The sequence below is a fragment of the Penicillium longicatenatum genome (assembly GCF_028827895.1).
Source record: "Penicillium longicatenatum strain IBT 33135 chromosome Unknown contig_1_segment0_segment0, whole genome shotgun sequence".
Taxonomy (NCBI): domain Eukaryota; kingdom Fungi; phylum Ascomycota; class Eurotiomycetes; order Eurotiales; family Aspergillaceae; genus Penicillium; species Penicillium longicatenatum.
The window spans coordinates 2,889,107-2,909,631 of record NW_026643119.1 but is presented as its reverse complement, the minus strand read 5'-3'; the positions used below and the strand labels follow the sequence as shown (position 1 = coordinate 2,909,631).

Below are 20,525 nucleotides of genomic sequence, written 5' to 3'. Positions count from 1 at the left end.
GAAGGGAAAGGTGTGGAATTATGAAGAATGTCGGTTACTCCATGCAACCAGAAATGAAATACGAGAAAGATCATTTTTTTCAGTGCCTGAGAAGAGTAGTTTTCTATCGGAATTGCTATTTGCTAGCCCATATATCAACAAGAGGACAAAACTGGCGTGTTGCAAGATATCAAGGGAAGTATCGTATATCGCAAATGGATTTTCAGAACAATGGTATCTATGAGGATTGGCAGATGTACGTCAATGTTGTGCAAATGCTTCCCTGTCGATTGCGTGCACTAAGATAATGAGCCATTCTTGATGTAACCTTTCTTCTGAAGCGCTGCGAAATCCCTTTGGGCAGTGATTTAACCCCAGAACGGGCTTTGACTCTAATTTCAATGACCAAAATTTTTTAAGACTGATGCTACGCCACAACCGTCCGTGCAAATATACCTCTATGAGCAACGGCAGTTGTACAGACAGCTCGCACATAGTTTATTTACAGCATTTCAATAGATAGATAAAGGCAAATTAACGCAGCGCAAAGGATTACCTACAAAGAAACATAAGCATATGTACGCGGGGTCTATAGAATTCTCAAGAGGTCACAAACAAACATTTGTTCAACACGGTCTAGCTACCCACGGTATCTCCCGAATGGATGATGCTGCTCGACATGATTGGTTCAAATTTTAGTACCGACGCGTTTCTTGAATGCAACATGCTGTTTCTTTGAACATATTACTACAAATCTATCCTATGCAGCCTTCAGAAAATGCAGTCTCTTAGCACCCGCCTCCGCTGGCAGAAGCTTTTAATACGAGATCAAAGCGCGTTGCCACGAAAGTCGAATAAACATCGCCAGATCGCACAATATTTTCTCAATCGAGTCAAACTCTCATTCCAATCGGATATCCCATGTTACATCCTGCAAATACCCCAGGAGATCTTGGATGAAATTATCCAGTACATCCCCTTACTATACAAGGCCTATCTTGCGACCTCCTGCAGGTCTCTGTACAACCGCATTGGCGCCGTGCTCCGAGACCCAGGCCTCCAACGCGAATACCCACCCTACAATAACCAACCTTTCATCAGAAAACGCGAAGTCGAGGCAAAAGTACGAACAAAGCTCATTCGCAGCGTTGGCGAAAATCCCTTCTGGAAACTTTGTCTTCGTGAAAGACTGCATCCTAGATCGGAATGCCGAAAACCACATGACAAAGAATGCTACGAGCAACTCTACGCAGCACTACCTCCCTGCCTCAGCTGCAAAATGAAAACCCAGCCTGGTACCGACTAGGCTGGGAGCTTTCGTTACTATAGAGAAATGAATTCCGTCGCGACAATGACATCCCTACCCAAAAAAGCAGAATGTCTTCCCTGGGCTGGGGTCGTGAAAATATGCCCTTGTCTCGAAATGACCTACTAACACCGAGACCAAATGAAACATTTGCTCGAATTTATGGGACGACATCCCAATAAATGCGAAGAGTTTAACCTTGAGAATTACTTCTTCCGTCCCAGTCTGAGTGGGGGATATATCATTCTCTATCATGAGTGTACAGTGAAAGATCACCACTTCGTCATGGCGGAAGTTAGAACAAAGTCCTTCGTAGAGAATGATATCCTCGTGGTGCAAAACAACTATAGTGTCCGCGTTCCTGGGATTGATTTGCCCCCTGATATCCAACCACCAATTCATCATTCCCAGCGGCAATTGAGGAGGTGGATATTTCGACTGAGCCGGTTCCTGGAAGATCCAAGCTCGTGGGATAATGGCTGTTCACTATATTGGCGGCTTCTAGGGGCGATTTGGAAGAAGATAGGCAAAACAAAATGTTTTCGCCTTCAAATAGAAAGGAATTTGGGGAAAGGAAGGTGGCCTGATAAAAATTGGAAGCAATGTCGGGTCCCGAGGTCGGCAGGTGGGAGATGGTCACCTTGAGGATTGGCTTTTTGGCGGTCGTGTGCTCGTGGGTAGCGAAGATGAGATATTTGAAGTTTGTACGATCAAATTTAAGCGGAGAAGCTCTTTTACGTCAGACAATTTGATCAAAAATTACTGCAATATTAATTCAGAAAAGCATATGGGTACAAGACTTGTCCGTATCGTTTCGCTCATCAATAACCAGAACGATTCAGATACCAGGCTTTGAACCTGAAGTTTGCTATGAAAGGAATAACACATTACTTAGTGAACCTTCCAGATGACTTGTCCTGAAATTTGTCGGTCTGTATGCCGCTTTATCTTCGCCCTTCAAATACCGAGAAGACAGGATCATATCACCCTAGCGATTTTGCCATATACAAACCAGCTCCATCATTCGCCATGCGCAAGATCACGCATTAGCTCTTCATGATTGCCGATACGCTCATACAATTCAAGCAGCTACGCCTCCCCCCAAAGTTTGACATCATTTAGGTTGTCCCCCGTGCCGAATAGCGAAAACGTGATTTCTGGCGTTTTTAACATAGAATCAATATTTTCAAGGAATCGTTCGTCGTCAACTCTTGAAAATCAATAATCACAAAATGGTAGACGGTATTAGGGTAGTTTTCGCGGAACAAGATGTATTTGCAATCCTCCAAATGATGTTTTCTCAACAATTCTTCAAAGTAGCCTATGAAATCTGCTGAAGTTTTGAATGGGGTTTCGACGTATTGAAATGCTCCTAAGCGAGACGCAGCGTACTCATGGATCTCTTGTTCATTGTATACAGTCATCTGCGGTAATGATGCTCTTGTTGATGCAGCTGCGATTTTGTTTGTATTTTTGTTGAAACAATCGAGGGCGTACGGTTCTCAAAATGCTTGGGCTGTGGTGTACAGTTCTTGAGTAAATAATTTGAATTCCTTGCCTGAATTGTGACAGATATTAGAGTAAAGAGATTGCCCTTGAGATGGCGAGTTTTTGTCCAATATATGTTTCTCGTAGTTGCTTCAGTGAAAGCACTATGTAATAAAGATAAATACCCCACTACTCATACGCGAGGATCAAAATGAGGCGAAGTAAGGTTGTCTAGTTGGAAATTCCATAGGTAAACGCCTAGAGTCAGCTAAGCCGATGATCCTAGAATGGTTTGTTGGTTAGTTGGTTGGTTGGTAGTACCTATTTAACGCCCGGGTGAAGAAAGCGTAGCCTCCCTTCCTATGACTTCCCTTAGGATATAAAAAACATTAAGCTATTATTACATTTGAATCAAGAAGTATACCCTGTGAGACAAATCTAGCAAGAGCTTGGGGAATACGCCAGTTAACCAAGGAACGTTTGATCACGGAAAGGAGCCTCACACCGAACCTTATGTGCTGGGGTTATGTTGAAAGCTTAAAGATGCCTCTGAACGGTCCGATAAACCCACTGAGCAGAACAAGAGATTCCCCGTTGGTACGGATGTTGGGGGCATTCCATTGGCCGTAGAGCCTCTGGATGTACCACGAAAGGCCTGTATAAAGTAGGAGCTCCTACTATTTTTTGAGCCTGCAAATTGCTTATCTTATAGGACCACGTTACATTACTGCAGTAAGTCAAGTGCTTTTAGACTGAAAATTGGGTTGTATTTCCTGAATGAATAGGCGGAAGCGTGCAATGCCGCTCACAGTACCCCAGCAGGGGACTGATGTATTGGGTAGCTGACTGGTTCTCTGCGCACAGGGCAGATTCAACCCTGAGCGTTCAATCTCCATGTCTACTTTATAATTTAGTTTATAATCTTGTCCAGACCTTCGAGTTGATCACCTATTGTATCACTCTTCTAGGGGCCCGCCAAGGCAAACATGGAGATAGATACCAGTGGGAAATTATTGAACCCCGGGTTATACCAGGTCAAATGATTCAGTTATTCATACTCAGTCTCACGCCATAGAACAATATGCAAACCGAACATTACGGCAAGGAGACACGAAACCATTCCTCCCACAAATGCGCCATAAGAATGACCATAGGAACCGGAAGAACCGTACACCGCCCAGGCCAGTAGAATAGAAAGCCAAACCATACTGAAAACCCATGCAAGAAAACACCTGGCAAATGCTGTTTGAGTCAAATAGAGACAGAAGGAAAATTGCATCCAAAACCCTCCGGATATTTGGGAACCCGCGCAGGGAACGGAGCCAAACGAGAAAAGAACGGATCATACGCCGATGATCAATGACGAAGAGAAAAGGGACAAAAAATTGACAGAGAAGAGGAGGTGGCCGTCGTCGACCTCGGGATATCTAAGCGTCGCGGGTGTAATGCATCACTCGTTTCAGAATTAGTGGTGAGCGTTTACCGTTACTCGGCCTTTTCAGCCACAGCCACGGCTACTGCTACAGCTGCACCTAAGATGGCACTCTCAGGAGCAGGGTCAAGGCTGATAGCAGACTGAGAACCAGGGTGAGATTGCTCGGACAATGCATCCAGATAACTCTGGCAAGTGTTCCGGAAGCCGGGGTACTTGTTGATGACAGTACCATCGCATGCGATGGATATCTTCTTTGCGGACTCTGCACTCTCGACGACGGTGATTTCGGGGGCTTCTTTGAGAGAGTCGGTTGCGGTTGAAGTCGTGGGGGATTCCGCTTCGTTGCCCAGACACCACATGCTGTGAATACCAGTAGCCAGATATCCAGCGGCGCGGCGGGAGACGACCTGACAGACACGGCGGAGGAAGCGCAAGTCTTCCACCGAAGGATAACTAGGGAAGGTGTGCTCTTTTTGGAGGAGAGCGGCGGAGGGTGCTAAAGAAACGGAAGAATCTTCCTCAATGAATGCGACGATACTGGTGTCAAGAGAATACGGCTCGCGCATCGAGTGTGGCAGTTCACCCTTGAACAGACCTGCCGTTTCCACTGCCTCCAAGATGATCAAACGAACAATCTCGCCAAGATAACGACCGGTAATCATGTATTCCAACGGCTGATAGTCGGGTCGTAGGTGGGTGCGGTTCAGGACATCGTCCCAGCGAGTCATAGGCAAAACACCACCTCCAAACATGCTCAGCTCCGTATTGACAATAACATGCTTGGCGTAGTCGAACCATCCATCAGGGCGTACGCCAAACTTGCTACGGCCAATCTCATGCACGGGGAAATGAATGGCCATGTTGGTGCCGGTTCCCAAAATCAAGGACATGCGCGTCTTGGGGTCAACGTATGCACGCGACAGCAAAGCAGCAGAGCTATCATTCACGATGGCAGCCATTTCCACATTCAAGTTGCGCTTCTGACACGAATCTATCAACAACTGACCCAATTCCTGTCCAACTGTGCCGTTCGAGCAATGGAAGCCCTTGCCCATATGGATCACCAAGCCGCTGCTGGTCGAGGTCTGATCGATCGGGAATGACCAGGAGAGACCGATTGGTAAGGCGACTTCGCCGCGTCCGTAATCCGTGCCCACATCCTTCAACATATTTTCGATCTGTCCAGCCATCCAGTCGAAGAACTGAGTTCCCTCCAACAACTTCACGCTGTTATCAATATATGATGATGCCACCCGCACGATGCGCATTTCCTCCTCCCGCCCATACAATTCAATCAAAGCGACTCGGAATGTTGACCCCCCCACATCCAGGGCCAAGTAGGTGCCTTTCTCATTGCCGCTGGGAAGAGAGTGGGTATACGAGGGGAGCATGTTGCAGGGACTATCTTGTAGGCAATGGCGAAACTGCGCGCGAATCTTCTCGGACATACCGAGCATCTTTGCGGTCGACAGGGGTGTGGTGAACAGGGTCTCGACCTCGCCGGCGAAATCATCCAGGGATCGACGACGCCAGTGGGCGCCCAGGAAGGGCTTGCGGTGTTTGTGGCCGAAGCCTCGGAAGAGCGAAGGGAAGAGGATCATGGTCTCGAGGGCGGCAACCACGTTCTGGAAGAGCTCTTGCAGACGGTGCAAGACTTTGACCAGCGGGGCTGGCATGGTCGGTGTGTGACAGACGAAACGATTGGAGGGAAATTTTGGAAAGGAGATCAGGGCGACATGGGCAAAGATAAGGCTCTAAAGGTAATTCCGGGGGTGTGGTTTATAGGTTGTGTCTTAGGTGACACTCCCACAGTAGTGTTCAAGGTGGATCGAAGGTGAGTGTAGCAGAGGAAGAGAGAGATTCCCCACCTGTGAACACACGAGAGCCGCGCTTTGGAGAGGAGGGGGGGGGGGAAAGAGAAATGAGAAAAGGGTCAACAAGCCGAAGCATGGATCAACATTGGTCCATTCTTGGTGTTGAGTGTCACTCGGAGTGCAACTTGAAGCCCTTGCGGTGTCGCAATGCGCGAAGTGGGTATTGGTATGGTACGGTACTTTATGGAGTGCCGTGTTGTGGGTGTGGCGAGGGTGGTATTATTAACGTTAAATTACGGTGAGGGTTAAAGTTTAAAATAGCACATCGTATTCGATGATCAATTCAGAATAGCAGGTGAATACGACGGCAATTACTCTTCGAAAAGGCTATACTTCGTAAATGCAGTCATAGACGCAGAAATCAAACCAAAATCTACATTCCAAGCGTGGTATGTTCGTACATGCTCGATGACCCCCTTGAGTGCAACGGTGGTAGCCGGCCCAACTGGCCGGGACCGTTACACTCATGTGGAACCGCCCTTATAACCTCGTGGAAACCTGTTGCTGCATCACCCTTTTTACTTTGTTTCAATAGGTAGCATGTTCCCTAAACTGCAGTCTACCCCGGTCCCAATCTTGGTCACGGGGTCGGTGGTTGCATCGCTGCTACCATGCGGCCATGTTTCGGACACTTCGACAGATCTAGTAATCGTCTTTAGCTTCCAATCTGATAAACCTGTATGGCAATGCTTCCAAGAATTTGACTCCCTAGCCTATTCGTACTTTACCCGTGACATCATCCCTGTGCATAAATGGCATCATGGTGGCCAACGTAGTCTGCATATAGTAGAGCACCGCAACGTTGAAACCTTACCATGACATTGTCTTGCCCAGATCAGCCATGTCCGCTGATCGTGTATTAGACAAGAAAGGAGAGACTCTCACGCAAGGGGACTACGTTCACATCAAGTCCCGTGGTGGACATCGGGAGGGTGAGGTGTGAACCCTTGTTGCTCGATATCACTCTAGGTCATTGCAACTCATCTACAGTTTAGGTTGACAAGATCGTTACCGACCAGGAAGGAGCTCAGGCTGAAAGGGTCGTGAATCCGCCCAAGGTCAGTTGTTCCCCGGTTACTACGCTTCCAGTTGCATCCCAAATCTGATGCGCTCTCGACACAGGTCATCTTCACCGATCAACACGGGCACAGGGTGTCCCATAATCCACAATCGGTGGATAAGCAGCCGCGGGTCGAGGGTTAATGGGGATTTAGAATGCGATCTCAGCGAATCTTTGGCCCATAATCCCCATAAGTGATCTGATCTCGAGGATTCTGCAAGACCTTTGTTATCTCTGCCCCACAGATCCCGTTCCGATCTGCGGGGAACAAGGTTACAATGAGGTTTTTTTGCTCTGTCCAATGAAAAGCTTCTTTGTGAATGATATACTTTGGCTTTCTTGATCCTTGTGTTCCCTTAGTCAGTGCCAAGTTGACCAATCCCCAAAACTAAGTCAAAGGGGACCAGTGCTACAAATGAGCCCAAGGCATGTGCACGTCAGCAGCTTTCAGATGATGCTTGAGACATAGCAATTCTCCTCGGTTCCTAAATCCTGATGCTTGGCGTGAATGCCCTTTGAATAATCCAGGTGAGAATCAATCGAGTTGCTGATGTAGGACCTCCCAATCCACGGAAATGAGCCTCATCGACCTCTCCAATGCGGCAATTGATCACGAGGCCATCATCACTTAGTGGTTCTGTGCAACTTATCATCGCTCTAGGTTGTCTCTTATCACCAAACCTCTGTCAATTCTGTCAGCACTCGAGTTTGCATGAACAATTCAATTCTGTTACTCGCATGGTTCTTGACTGTACTAGAGTGAATGCTGCACGAATGTCACGCAAACTATCACCATAGAATCATTCCTAGGCTCTCTAGATCATCCATCACAGGAAGAAGACCGAGGATGATTGTTGTCGCCCAATACCCCATACCCCGGTTGGTTTTCACCAATCTCGACCCAAGGACAGTACTAAAGACTGCCATTCCCCTCGCAAGTCCCATTCCTTCAGTCGCGGCAACCGAGGGAAATAGCAAGGCAGTACGAAGTATGTGGCATGAACAGCCCTTCGCTCTTTTATAACTTTTCATCAGCACCGAACACATCGCCGCACTATGTGTTGACCAGAAGTCGCAGTCATCTCGATCGCGACCTCGCTGTACACGTACTAGTACAGACACTTCATCGCTAACAGCCAAATCCAGGGGGAGCTAGGGGTAATGGCTTGTGTCGCGCTGACTTATCATCGGTGCCCCCGTGCAGCCAAGCAGAGGAAACTGGGGACGGAATACACCGTCGAAGACGACTCGCTTTACAGTAACGTCCCCACAATAAACCATTCATTTTCAACAACCTCGTCTAGCCCATATCCAGCCCCACACATCGACACAGCCATGACGTGCGGGGCGTAGTCACCATAGTTATGGCCACATTCGTCTGTGCGCGCTAACCGGGGGGGGGGGAGCTCTTGTGCGTGAAGCGTATAACCGCCCCTGACAAGGCCCGGTACCAGAAAGCGACCCGTCAGCATCGGCCAGCTGGGTCTTCAACTGGAGTCAGGAGGCGCTGGCGCGGGTTTCGTCGCTTGCAGACCTCTTTGGGACAGAAAGTTTGGTGTGCGTAGCCTAGTGGCACGAACCATTACGGGCTACGCGTCTTTTCGGGGCCGGACGGTGCTCTAGCGGAGACGGAGTCGTCACCGCGCGTTTAACGAGTGACTCGATTAACGAGTCTGGATGAAACAGATTCATTCGTAATGCACGTGGGGCACATGGTTCGCGATCAAATGTTGTACACATCAAGCCGTTTAGGTATGAGCTTGGCCTTCACTTAATGTTGGATTGAGTCGATAATGCCAAGAGCTTTCGTGGCCTTTGTGGATGGGCCTAATTCGGCCCTAGAAGGAACCAATTGCCGCCGGCTGACTATGTGGAGCATTTCTTTTTTTCTGACAGATCGACATTAGAAGGGGACAGATGAAAGATCACAGGAACCACATTCGATTTTTCCTTTGTTTTACTATTGTTCCGAGTAAACTACTCTAGGTCGGTTTGTATCAACGTTTTTCGAGTGAAGTCTGGTACGTGACTTCCCGTATCGTGTCCTTTTGAGTGATGGGATTCCAGAGCCATTGATCGTTATCTCCTTTGTGCCGCAGTGGAGGCACGAGTCAAGAGACGATTAAATTTCCTTAAATTCTGATCCATCTGGAATAGAAATCTTCCCCGTCTAACCGCACTAGGTAATGGTGCCAAGACTCCAATCCCCTGAAACTATCCCATGGACTGCGGCTCAGCCAGTCATAGGGCTTGTTGCGGTGGTGCCCAGCCTTCAAATTCCGGGAAACCGGCAACCCCCGTCGAATAGAAAACATACGTACCCGTGGAAATGCAATTGACAACGCAAGCTGAAGTGGTGGACACATGGGGTAAAGGAGAACGAGTGATGCGATCGATAAGCTTTCCTGTAGACAAGACCCAGTAAAACAGAGGAACAGTAAAGTGAACAAAAGGCACAAAATCAACAAACCAGTCAGCAGGAACCCCCGATTCGGTCAACTATACGCGATACGGGGCGCAATCAAATACGAAGTCCCGCCAAACAACTTCTCGCTTGGTTCCACCGAAACAATGCCAAGCCTGGATCGTCAGATTCCATCTCCTGAAGTCGAGGTCTCGTCTAACCCTTTCTCTCCATAGCTCAGGCCTTCTCCACTCCGTCCAAAAACGCCCGCTCCCCAGGACTGACGACGCCTCGCCTCGTGTCTGGCGTCGTCGCTCTCTTCTTCCCTTCCCCCCTTTCTTCGAAACTCTTCCCCCGCGACATCAAGGGAAGATTTCCTTCCTGGCCACTCCTTCACCATGTTGTTTCTCGGCGCATTGTTATTATCATGTCTACAGAATGTAGTGGCGCAGCGGCATGATGCTGATCTCATGTCCTTCGTAACGGTACGTTGATCTTCTTTGCTTATGGTGAAACCTGAAGCCGCCGCTCACGATGTACAATTGATTAGCTCCCCGAAGTACGAGCCCTGAAATGGGAGGTCACTCATCATGATCGTGAACGCGAGGCCCCGGGATACTGGTTCGTTGCGCCGTACGGCCAGATCTCCCCCGAGAATCCCACCCAGAAGTACCAGCAATACCAAGTTGGACCGTACATTTACGATAACGATGGGGTATGTGCAGTTCTTTTTTTTCCGCTGAAATGCTGCAATCGCTGACGCGCTGGAACAGATGCTTGTTTGGGCCGGTCCGAGTCTCTACGACAATCGCAACGCCTTCGATTTCCGCGCAAATCACAACATGGACGGAGAGCCACACTTATCCTTTATTGTGGCTTGGGATAACGAAAATGGAGCCGACAGGGGACACGGTGTGATTGTGGATAAGCACTACCAGGTTGAGAAGGAAGTCCTTCCTTTGGTAGATGTGCACGACTTCAACATGCACGAGTTTAACATTCTGGACGGTGGAAAGACCGTTTTGGCTTGTGTTTATCGTCAAGTCGAGGTTGACCTGACGGACTTTGGCCGTCCGAACGAGAAGAGCTGGATTGTCTCGGGCGGATTTGCTGAATTCGACATTGAGACCAATCAGCTCCTGACACAGTGGAACAGTCTGGATCACATTGCGCTGCACGAATCGAACATGTTCCATGCTTGGGATGGTGTCATGGGCGCGCCTGGCTGGGACTACGTTCATGCCAACGCGGTGGATAAGAACGCGGCTGGTGACTACATTATCTCGATGCGATTCACCAACACCATCTACGGTATTTCCGGTATAGATGGAAACGTTATGTGGCGCCTCGGTGGGCTTGAGAGTGATTTTACCCAGGACTTCACCTTCTCTAAGCAGCATGACGTGAAATTCGTCTCATCCAACGGTACCCACCATGTCATCTCGTTCTTGAACAACGCCTCCGATGAACGTGGCAATGATGAGAACATGTCTTCGGTTCTGCATGTCGAGCTGGACACTGTCGCCATGACCGCTCACGTTGTCAAGCGCATCAACCGTCCCGATGCTGGTTTGACCCGCCTCCGTGGAAGTGCTGAGGTCCTTCCCAATGGAAACATCTTCATCGGTTGGAGTGAGCGAGGCTACCAGAGTGAGCATGCCCCCAACGGTGATGTGCTGATGACCGCCCGATTTGCTTCAACTCGCTATTCGACCTACCGCGCATACAAGTCCGAATTCACCGGCCGCCCTCTTACTCCTCCCGACGTGGTGGCTTCCGTCTACGGAACCAGCAACACCGATATCACCACCATCTTCCACGTGAGTTGGAACGGTGCCACCAACGTTGCTGGTTGGAACTTCTACGCCAAGGCCTACGACCGCGGTGACTCCGTTTTCATCGGCCATGCCAACAAGACTGACTTTGAGACGATGTACATTGTTGACGGCTATATGGACTGGATCACCGCTGAGGCTGTTGACCGCGATGGCAATTCGATGATGAAGTCCCGCGTTATTCGCAGTGATACTCCCAGCAACTGGCAAGCCGTTGGTTTCTTAGGAGCAACCAGCCCCTCTCCCGACGACCCGTCTCTCGTTTCGTCCGCATACGAGCAGTCCAAGTCCCATTCGACCGAGTCCACCGAGTCTACTGACACCACTGATTCGGCTGACTCGACCAACGACACGGCCGAAACTGTCATCGAGGACAACACTAACACCACCGACACCACCGAGGACACTAGCAGTGATAGCATGGACGATATGGATATGGGCCACGACTCCGACTCCACCACCTCATCCTACTCCGACGCAAAGGAAGTCGCCAAGGCCGTGAACAAGGCCTACGAAGTCATCCGCGGTGTTGGCGCCCTTTTGATCTTCATCCTAGTCTCCTGCACAGTCGGAGGTGTCGGATTCGCCTTATACCGCATGTTTACGCGCCGCAAGAGCCGTGCCTACCAGCACATCTCCTCAGAAGAAGATCTCCCCACAGAACAGATCCACCTGCGCTCTCAAGCCCAGGAGTGATTTCTGGCTTTCATGATCTAAATTTTTGCAATTTCCTTATATTCTCTTTGTTTTTTTTTAAACATCCGTTTTGCATAATTAGCAGCGTCATCGCATCTGCCGCTTCCGCATTTGCATCGCATCATTCCCCGGAACCTGTCTCTTCCCGGTGAAGAGACGGAGGTATCACACGATCCGGAGGAATTCAAAAATGGAGAATTGAATTTACTCCACTCCGTACGGAACCTGAACGAAAGAGATGGGAAGGAAAGCCGGGGTTGGGTACATACAATCAGGTCATGATCGTTCCACGCATATCATACCCCCTATATGGCGTTTATTTTTTTTTTTTCTTACCTTTTTCTTATGGGATTTCTTCTCCTCATCTCCGAGGCTGAGATGTTGGATCTGTTGAAGCTGAGACTGTATCGGTTTCTTCTGGGTCCACTCTTGCTGTTGCCCTTTTTTGGCCCTATACCTTTTTGTTTCCAATATTCTTGTGTAATATTACCTTTTCGACTTTATATCGTTTCCTCTTGCTGTTATTATTCGTTGTGAACGACCTGACAGAATCAATTGTACATACATACACTACCACTTGTATAATCCTTGCAATGATGATCATAGTACTGTACACTTAGTGTACTCTACGAAACCGACCCAACCAGTCAAGTCATCTCCATCCTTTTTGCCACCACAACATGATTATCTTATGCACGTTGACCCATCCATACAAAAAGAAAGTACGGAGTCAGGGCATACGTACACAGCAACCTTAGGAAAGGAATTGATCTGACAAGTCCCACACAGAAGATACGCGCCTCCCCCTTGACCCACCTTCCGCACTAGGCATACCGCTTCTCCACTGCAGGGCACTGAATGGTTTGAGAAAAATGAACGTGGCGGTGCACTATTACCGATGCATAAATCCAGACCTATCAGGTTTGAGACTGGATGGTGACGTGTATGCTCACAGGACCATTGGGTTACAATGTGTATACAGAGGCCCGCGGATTGGTCTCATGCATCTACATTCACAGTATTGCGTACAGGCAACGTAGGTGGACGCAGGGGATGGCCTGGACTATTGTTTGTTCCCATTCTGCAGGATAATGATTTCCGAGACTTTGAGTCGGGACAATTTGCCGTTTCTGCAAATGATCGTCATGTGGGCTTACATTGGGTCCGTTCGGCTAGTTTGGAAGCTTGACTTGATCATCTGGTAAATGGGAAAAGGGTAAACTTCGGCAGATGCGGAGTGAGAACGAGGAGCAAAAGTGTAATAGATAGAAAAGTTTCATTCAAAACATAGCAAGTATAAATAGTAATCTATAGATCTCATAAACATGCAAGCATAAACAACATCAAAAGAACATGCAAACGTGAACACAAGAGAAATCTGAAGCCACTAAGCCTGCGACTTGTTCAAAATAATCTCCGCCAAAGCCATCAACGACCCACTAGACAACAACTCCAACACCTGCACATTAGCATTCGCCTCCCTAGCAATCCAGTTTCGAATCTCAATAGCGACCAAGGAATCCAATCCTAGCGATGCAACGGTAACAGAAGGATCCATATCCTCCAGCGAAATCTGCAGCACTTGCGCCAACTTAGCCGCCAAAGCATGATAAGAAATCTGCAATGCAGCCTCCTTGTTCTCAGCACTAGTCAACTGCACATTGAGCGGCACAGAAGGTCCAGACGGACCGCCTCCACTGCCCAACTTCTCCTTGGCAGACTCATAAAGATCACTGAACTTCGCGTCCTGGGCCCAGAAGTGGTCCAGCGTTTTGCCAAGACTGAGACCCGTGATGCTTTGACCGGAACACGAGCGGGCAAGCTCACCGGTTATGGCTGCGCCGAATAGTGCTAGGACCTCGCCTTCGTCCATTGTGTCGCTGCCAATGTTCTTAAGGACTTCGGCGAGACGCTTGGCGTCCACGTCGGCGAGGTAGCCTGCGTCGCTGACTGCTGTCAGGTCGATTGTTGTTCCGGGGAGGTTGAGGGAGCGTCTGTAGGACATGAATTCGTCAAGGAAGACGTTGGCCGCTGCGTATGCTGCTTGGCCTCTGTTACCGATCACACCGGCTACGGAGGAGAGCGCGATGAAGAAGTCCAGCTTTGTGTCTGCGAGGACGTTGTGGAAGTTCCAGGCTCCTTCGACCTTGCTCGCTGCCACTGAGGTGAAGTCGTCCAGTGTCATGTTTTCGAAGAGCATGTCCTAGGATATATTAGTGGTTTTTCAAAGAAAGGGGAAGACGGATGAGTTGCTTACGCGAAGGACCATGGCTCCGTGAACGACGCCGCGGACTGGGGGTAGGTCTTTCATGTCCTCGTTTATGAGAGTCGAGACGGACTGTTTGTCGATCACGTCGCAGGCTTTCACTGTGACGAGGGTTCCGTCGACTGCTAGCTCGTCGATTAGAGCTTGGACTTTGTCGTTGATGGATGCTCGCCGGGATACGAGGACGATGTTGCGTGCTCCCTTGGATGACATCCATTTGGCCATGCTTCGGCCGAGACCACCTGTTCCACCGATCAGGATGTAGGAGGCATCGGCCTTGAGCAGAGAGGAGCTGATCTTGGGTGCAACGGCCTATACAGATTAATGATATGTTTATCTCGCTTGTAGATTCTGCGACGACTTACCTTGACTTGGTCCTCTGCATGGGGAACAACAACGATCTTACCCATCGCCTTTCCGGTCTGCAACTTCCGGAAGGCAGCCTCCAGCTCAGAGATCTTGTAGCTGGTCAGGGGCATAATAGAATTGAGTGAGCCCTTGCTCATCATCTGAGAAACCTCATCCAAGAGGCTCTTCATCAAAACCGGCTTGTACGATGCAACCTTGGTCAGATCAATAGAAGAGAAAGACACGTTGTACTCGAACGGCAGCATGTCCAGCCGAGTATTCTTCGTGATATCAGCCTTGCCGATCTCGACGAAGCGACCAAACGGCGCAAGAGTCTCCCAGGTCTCGCGGAGGAGATCACCCGCCAGCGAGTTGATCACCACATCCACACCCTTGTTGTTCGTAGCTCTGCGGATACCCTGACCGAAGGATACATCACGGCTGTAGAAGATGTGGTCCTCGGGGATACTGTATTGCGTGATGAGGAACTGTTTCTTCTCCACGCTGCCGACCGTCACGAAGATCTCAGCTCCAATGATTTGTGCTAGCTGGATAGCTGCTTGTCCGACACCACCTGCACCGGCGTGGATGAGAACCTTTTCACCGGCCTGGAGCTGACTGAGGTTGAATAGAGCGTAGTAGGCTGTGCAGAAGATGACTGGGATAGTGGCAGCGACCTCAAATGACATGAAGTCCGGAATGGGTGCTGCGCTGGTAGCCTTGCATCGAGCATATGTAGAGTAGGCACCCAGGGGCAAGGCCATAACTCTTTGTCCGACTTGCAGATGCTGGACCTTCTTTCCGACTGCTGTCACAATACCACTGCATTCGATTCCAATGTAAGGCTGTGCCAATTGACCCATTGTGACGACAATATCCTTGAAGTTCAAGCCGGTGGCTTTGACTTCGATCTCGACATCGTCGTCGGCCAATGGCTCGGGCTCGTCATCTTTGAAATACAATGTATCCAAAGATCCGGGGCTGGCAATCTGGAGATTGAAGCGACGGCCAGGCTGGATAAACGGCTGGGTCGTGATGGTTTGTTCATGAGTCTCGTTGTGAACAAATGCATTGGCGGCATCATCGTTGACCACACGTGGGACAAGCAGCTCATCACCCTTGGCCTTGAATTCGAAATGCTTGCTCGGCTTCGCGCCGTCAGTAGGCCACAAAGCCTCGATAGCGGCCAGGACAGGCTTTGAGTTGTCGAGCTCTGCAGTGTTGATGCCGAGAGTAGCAACCTTTGACAGGGCCTCAGAACGGAGACTGCGAGTCAAGCCGACAATCATGTGAGCGTCAGGAGTATCTTCGCGGTACACCCAAAGCACATGGGATGCAGTGAGTAGAGTCTTCTTGATGTTTTCAAAGACCTCCGAGGTAAGATCACGCAGGGTCTCGTCACCAGTCTGGAGCACAACAACATGCTTGTTAGCGCAGTCGACTTGGCCAAAGGTTGAAATTGATGGCAGCCAGCTGCTTGTCGCGGCTGTGATTGCACTGCTCAACTTCTCAGCACCACCATTCGAGTTGCCGAATTGCGTAATCAAGACGTCGCTCTGGTGAAGAGTACCGTTGCCGTTGACATGAGGCTTGTCGACATGTCCGTTCACAGCTGGATCTCCATTGCTCTGGGCATGACCATTGGCTTCTTCCTCAGGCTGAGACAGTGGAGACCATTCCAGCTTGAAGCAGAGATCACGGGCATCAGAGCCACGGAGCGAACCGGCATCCTTAAGGGGAGTCATAATCAACCCCTCCATGGAGATCAAGACATCCGTCGAGTTCTCCGGAGTAACCCAAAGATCAAACTTGGTCGGCTCAGGCGTCTGCTGAATTGGACCTCCATTGCACCAAGCCTTCACAAATTCGCCAGGGTTCGTGGGAATGTTGTTGGTAATAGACAAGTTCTTGATCATAGTCGGCATATAAAGAGTCTCCAGCTCCATTTTACCATTACCCAGAATTGGCCAAACAAGGTGCAACAAAGCATCCAGGAAAGTCGGGTGGATGACCAACGGAGCCTCGAATTGCTTGGGCATCATAGACTTCGTATCTCGGACATAAAGATCGGCTCGAGAGTGACTGGGGCTAGAAAAGCAATTTTCCAGCCCTTGGAAAGCCGGTCCATACCCGGCTCCTACCTCAGCCAGGACCTGGTACATGTTGCTGGTGTCAATGCTGTACGTGGTTGCGGTGCGCACGGATGCGATTTGGTTCTGGAAGTGGTTTACCTCTGTCTCAGCGACGTTGGAAACGGCAGTCTGTTGCTTCTTATTCACGCGTGTTCGAACCAATCCCGAGCAGTGCTCTGTCCAGCCTCGCTTGGTAGACCAAGAGCAGATGCGGAATTCATCCCATACATCAGAGTTACCACGTGTGCCCTCGGCGTATGGTCGAAGCGTGATGGTTGTTTCGGCGTCGGAGTCGTCGCTCAAGACCAGAGCTGAACCAACCTTTACCTCTCGGAAGTCGAACTGGGAGAACTGTGCGTCCCGGCTCTCTGCGCGCCGCTTGGCACCCTCCACTGCCATGGATAGCTTTTTGGTGTCAGTGTGTATCGTTGAGAAGAGGCTTTAGAAACTTACATAACCGGCCATGGGGTAAACAGCCATGCCTTGCATCTTGTGTTCCCGGAGCCATGGGATATCATCGAGACGAACAATGTTTCTCCACGTGGGCTCCAGGTCATTCGAGTAGAAAGCCTGTGCTCCCAGAAGATCATTCCGAGCCCCATCTCTGAGGGCATGCTTTTGAGCAATACGAGACTCGTGCCAGTACTTGGTACCGTGCTGCCAAGGGTAACGAGGGAGATCCCGCAAGAAAGCCCGGGAGGCTCCACCACTGACAGGGAAGTTCACCTTGTTGATGTCAAGAGTGACTCCACGAACAAATGCAGCACCAGCAGCATCTAGAACAGACTGTGCAGGGTCTGCATTTCGAACGACAGTAGGGGTATAACCGATCTTCGCAGTGATTGAGCCAATTGTCTTCATCGTGTCCAGGATGGGACCCTTCAGGGCAGAATGAGGGCCAACCTCAACCAGCAAATTGGGACGAAACTCTTCCTCGGCGCACATCTTGGTGAGAGCATTGGCAAACAGGACTGGAGATGTCAGGTTCTGCACCCAGTAGGCGGCACCCAGCTCGGATGGGTCAGCAATCTGGCCAGTCACTGAAGAGAAGAATGTAGCCGTCGACGTGCTAGAAGGCTTGATAGACTCGATTGAGGAGAGGTATGCCTCGGCAACATTCTTCATGTGGTCAGAGTGGTAGGCAACGTCAATCTTCAGCTTCCGGTTGAAGAGTTGCTTGGCCTGCAAGATAGTCTCCAACTCGTCAATTGCCGGTGCGTCTCCAGAGACGGTCACACTAGAAGGACTGTTGACACAAGCAACAGTGGCGTATCCCTTCAGGGTCTTCAGCATCGGTCTAATAGTCTCAGGGCTTGCTCCAACAGCAATCATCGTGCCTTGGAGCAAGGGGAATGACCCTTTCAATAGCTGGGTCATTTGACCACGGCGGTAGGATAGTGCCATGGCTGCTTCCAGGTCGTAGATACCGGCGGCATAGGCAGCACCAATCTCACCAGAGCTGTGACCCACGACGGAAGTTGGCTTGACACCCCAAGATCGAAGAAGGTCCACCAGGGCAACCTGGAGAGCCGTACAAGCGGGCTGACTGAGATGCGGCGAGTTGATTTGCGAGTGGGTAGTATCCTTTTCAAGCTCTTCAATAAGAGAAAACTCCGCTCCGAGGTGTCGCAAGTGCTCATCAGCTCTCTTCATTGCCTCTGCAAAAACAGTATATTCCTTCATCAAAGGCATACCCATCTGGGCCCATTGAGCACCCTGTCCAGTGAAGACAAATGAAAGGGTTGGCGTTCCCAGGACTCGAGTAGGGTTCGCCTTCAACTGGGCCAGACGAATGCTGAGTTCATCCAGTGAAGTGGCGGAAAGGGCAACTCGGTATGAGAGGTGAGACAGCTTACTGCCCACGGTATGGGCGAAATTTCCAAACAGTGATTTTTCAAACACCTCTGGTCGCTGTTCAAAGTAGACACCAAAATCTTTGATTCGCGTCTTGAGTGACTCCTTGTCGTTGGCCGAGATCAAGAACAGCTTGTGGGCAGGATCGAGATCATCATCCGGGTCTTCCAGTGCCTCGGGTGGTGGCGGGGGCTTCTCGAGAACCGCGTGAGCATTGGTTCCACCAAAGCCATAGTTAGAAACACTAATATACTTCTTGCCACGAGGCCAAGGTCGGGTTGATGTGAGGACCTTCATGTTCCACTCGTTCAATGGGATATTGGGGTTAGGCTTCTTAAAGTCGGCATTTGGCAGCATCAATCCTCTGTCCAGCATCATGGCAGCCTTGATGATCGAGACCATACCGCTGGCACCTTCGAGATGGCCGACATTGGACTTGGCTGAACCAATGTAAAGCGGATTTCTAGCGTTGCGGTTCTGGCCCAGAGCTCCGTGGACGGCCTCCGCCTCAATGGGGTCTCCGGCCTTGGTTCCGGTACCGTGCATTTCGGCAAATCCACATTCATCCGGGTTCATGAGGCCATCCCGGTACACCTGTCGGATGAGATCCTCTTGGGCCTTTCCATTGGGCAAGGTGATACCCTTGGTCCGCCCATCTTGGTTGACACCAGTATTAGCAATTATAGCCCGAATGGGATCTTTATCACGAAGGGCAGCATCGAGCGGCTTGAGAAGCACGACACCTGCACCCTCGCCTCGTGCGAAACCAGATTTAGCACGCTCATCAAACGAATAAGTCTTTCCGTCATCATTGAACAACCTAGTGGTAAGGTTAGAAACCACGGCCCGGAACGTTCCTGATGATGGGTAGGTAACTGGTACTTACTGCGACATAGACATGGAAACGAAATAATCTGGAAGAATATTCAACCTGCATCCAGCGACCAGCGCTTCTTTAGACTCGCCACTGCGCAGACTCTGAACTGCATAGTGCAATGCGACCAGAGATGAGGAACACGCCGTATCGATGGTGAGACTTGGTCCTTGCAAATCAAAGAAGTAGGAGATTCGGTTGGATTGAATTGAGGGAGCATTACCGGTAGCCTGGAATGGAGGAGCAGTCTCGATATCACGCAGATTTCGAAGTTCATAGTCGGCAAAATTACCGCCGACAAAGACACCAACGTTGCGTCCTGCGAGTGATTCTTTGGGAATGCCAGCACTCTCCAAAGCCTCGTAGGAGGTCTCCAAAAGAAGCCGTTGCTGTGGGTCCATGGAAATAGCTTCTTGGACAGTAACATTGAAAAATGGCGCATCGAACCGAGACAAGGTCTCATCGTCTAGAAAGTAACCTCCTGCTGGGTTGAATGTTCCCGCCTTGGACGGTTCCGGGTGGTGATAGGCCCCGGGAGAGAATCGGTCTTTGGGAATGGGAGTCCAGCCACTCCGACCCCGAGTACATAGTTCCCATAAGTCGCCGGGGGAGGAGACCTGCCCAGACAGCCGACAGGCATATCCAATGAGGGCAATGGGCTGGGGTGCTTGAGGTTCCGGCAATGTCCCATTGGGGTTGGCGGAGCTAGTAGAGGAGGACATTGTGAAAGGGTGAAAAGGTATGAGGGCGTGTATCGCACTGGAGTATGAGGTGCTGGTCGTTGTCACTTAAATAGATGTTCCATGAAGGTATAGAACAGGGATCGACGCTTAACTTGCCTAGATGGACCAATTTTTGAGAAATTCGGGGTTTGCGGTTTCGTTTTTCAAATTTTTAAATTTTTGTAATTCCATGTAATTGTTTTTCACGCCGATGGATAAGGAACCAATGCTTGACATTGGATGGAATTATTT

At 49.9% G+C, this 20,525-nt stretch overlaps 4 protein-coding genes across 4 annotated transcripts; 2 read left to right on the top strand and 2 right to left on the bottom strand.

Moving 5' to 3' along the window:
• Positions 1-4,258: 4,258 nt before the first annotated feature.
• On the bottom strand, positions 4,259-5,884 carry N7484_001844 (putative hexokinase; the record flags this gene model as incomplete). The annotated part of the gene is made up of 1 exon (XM_057112264.1): positions 4,259-5,884. One exon carries the CDS (start codon positions 5,882-5,884, stop codon positions 4,259-4,261), a length of 1,626 nt encoding a protein of 541 aa, XP_056977001.1.
• Positions 5,885-6,923: 1,039 nt separating this feature from the next.
• Positions 6,924-7,285, top strand: N7484_001843 (hypervirulence associated TUDOR domain-containing protein; the record flags this gene model as incomplete). Its single annotated transcript, XM_057112263.1, has 3 exons — positions 6,924-7,019; positions 7,078-7,140; positions 7,172-7,285. The coding sequence occupies 3 exons, from the start codon at positions 6,924-6,926 to the stop codon at positions 7,283-7,285; spliced, it is 273 nt and encodes a 90-aa protein (XP_056977000.1).
• A 2,659-nt stretch (positions 7,286-9,944) lies between these two features.
• N7484_001842 (uncharacterized protein) lies at positions 9,945-12,077 on the top strand (the record flags this gene model as incomplete). The annotated part of the gene is made up of 3 exons (XM_057112262.1): positions 9,945-10,031; positions 10,097-10,261; positions 10,320-12,077. 3 exons carry the CDS (start codon positions 9,945-9,947, stop codon positions 12,075-12,077), a joined length of 2,010 nt encoding a protein of 669 aa, XP_056976999.1.
• A 1,387-nt stretch (positions 12,078-13,464) lies between these two features.
• N7484_001841 (type I polyketide synthase) lies at positions 13,465-20,273 on the bottom strand (the record flags this gene model as incomplete). The annotated part of the gene is made up of 5 exons (XM_057112261.1): positions 13,465-14,280; positions 14,335-14,655; positions 14,709-17,228; positions 17,277-19,497; positions 19,564-20,273. The coding sequence occupies 5 exons, from the start codon at positions 20,271-20,273 to the stop codon at positions 13,465-13,467; spliced, it is 6,588 nt and encodes a 2,195-aa protein (XP_056976998.1).
• Between the last annotated feature and the right edge of the window lie 252 nt (positions 20,274-20,525).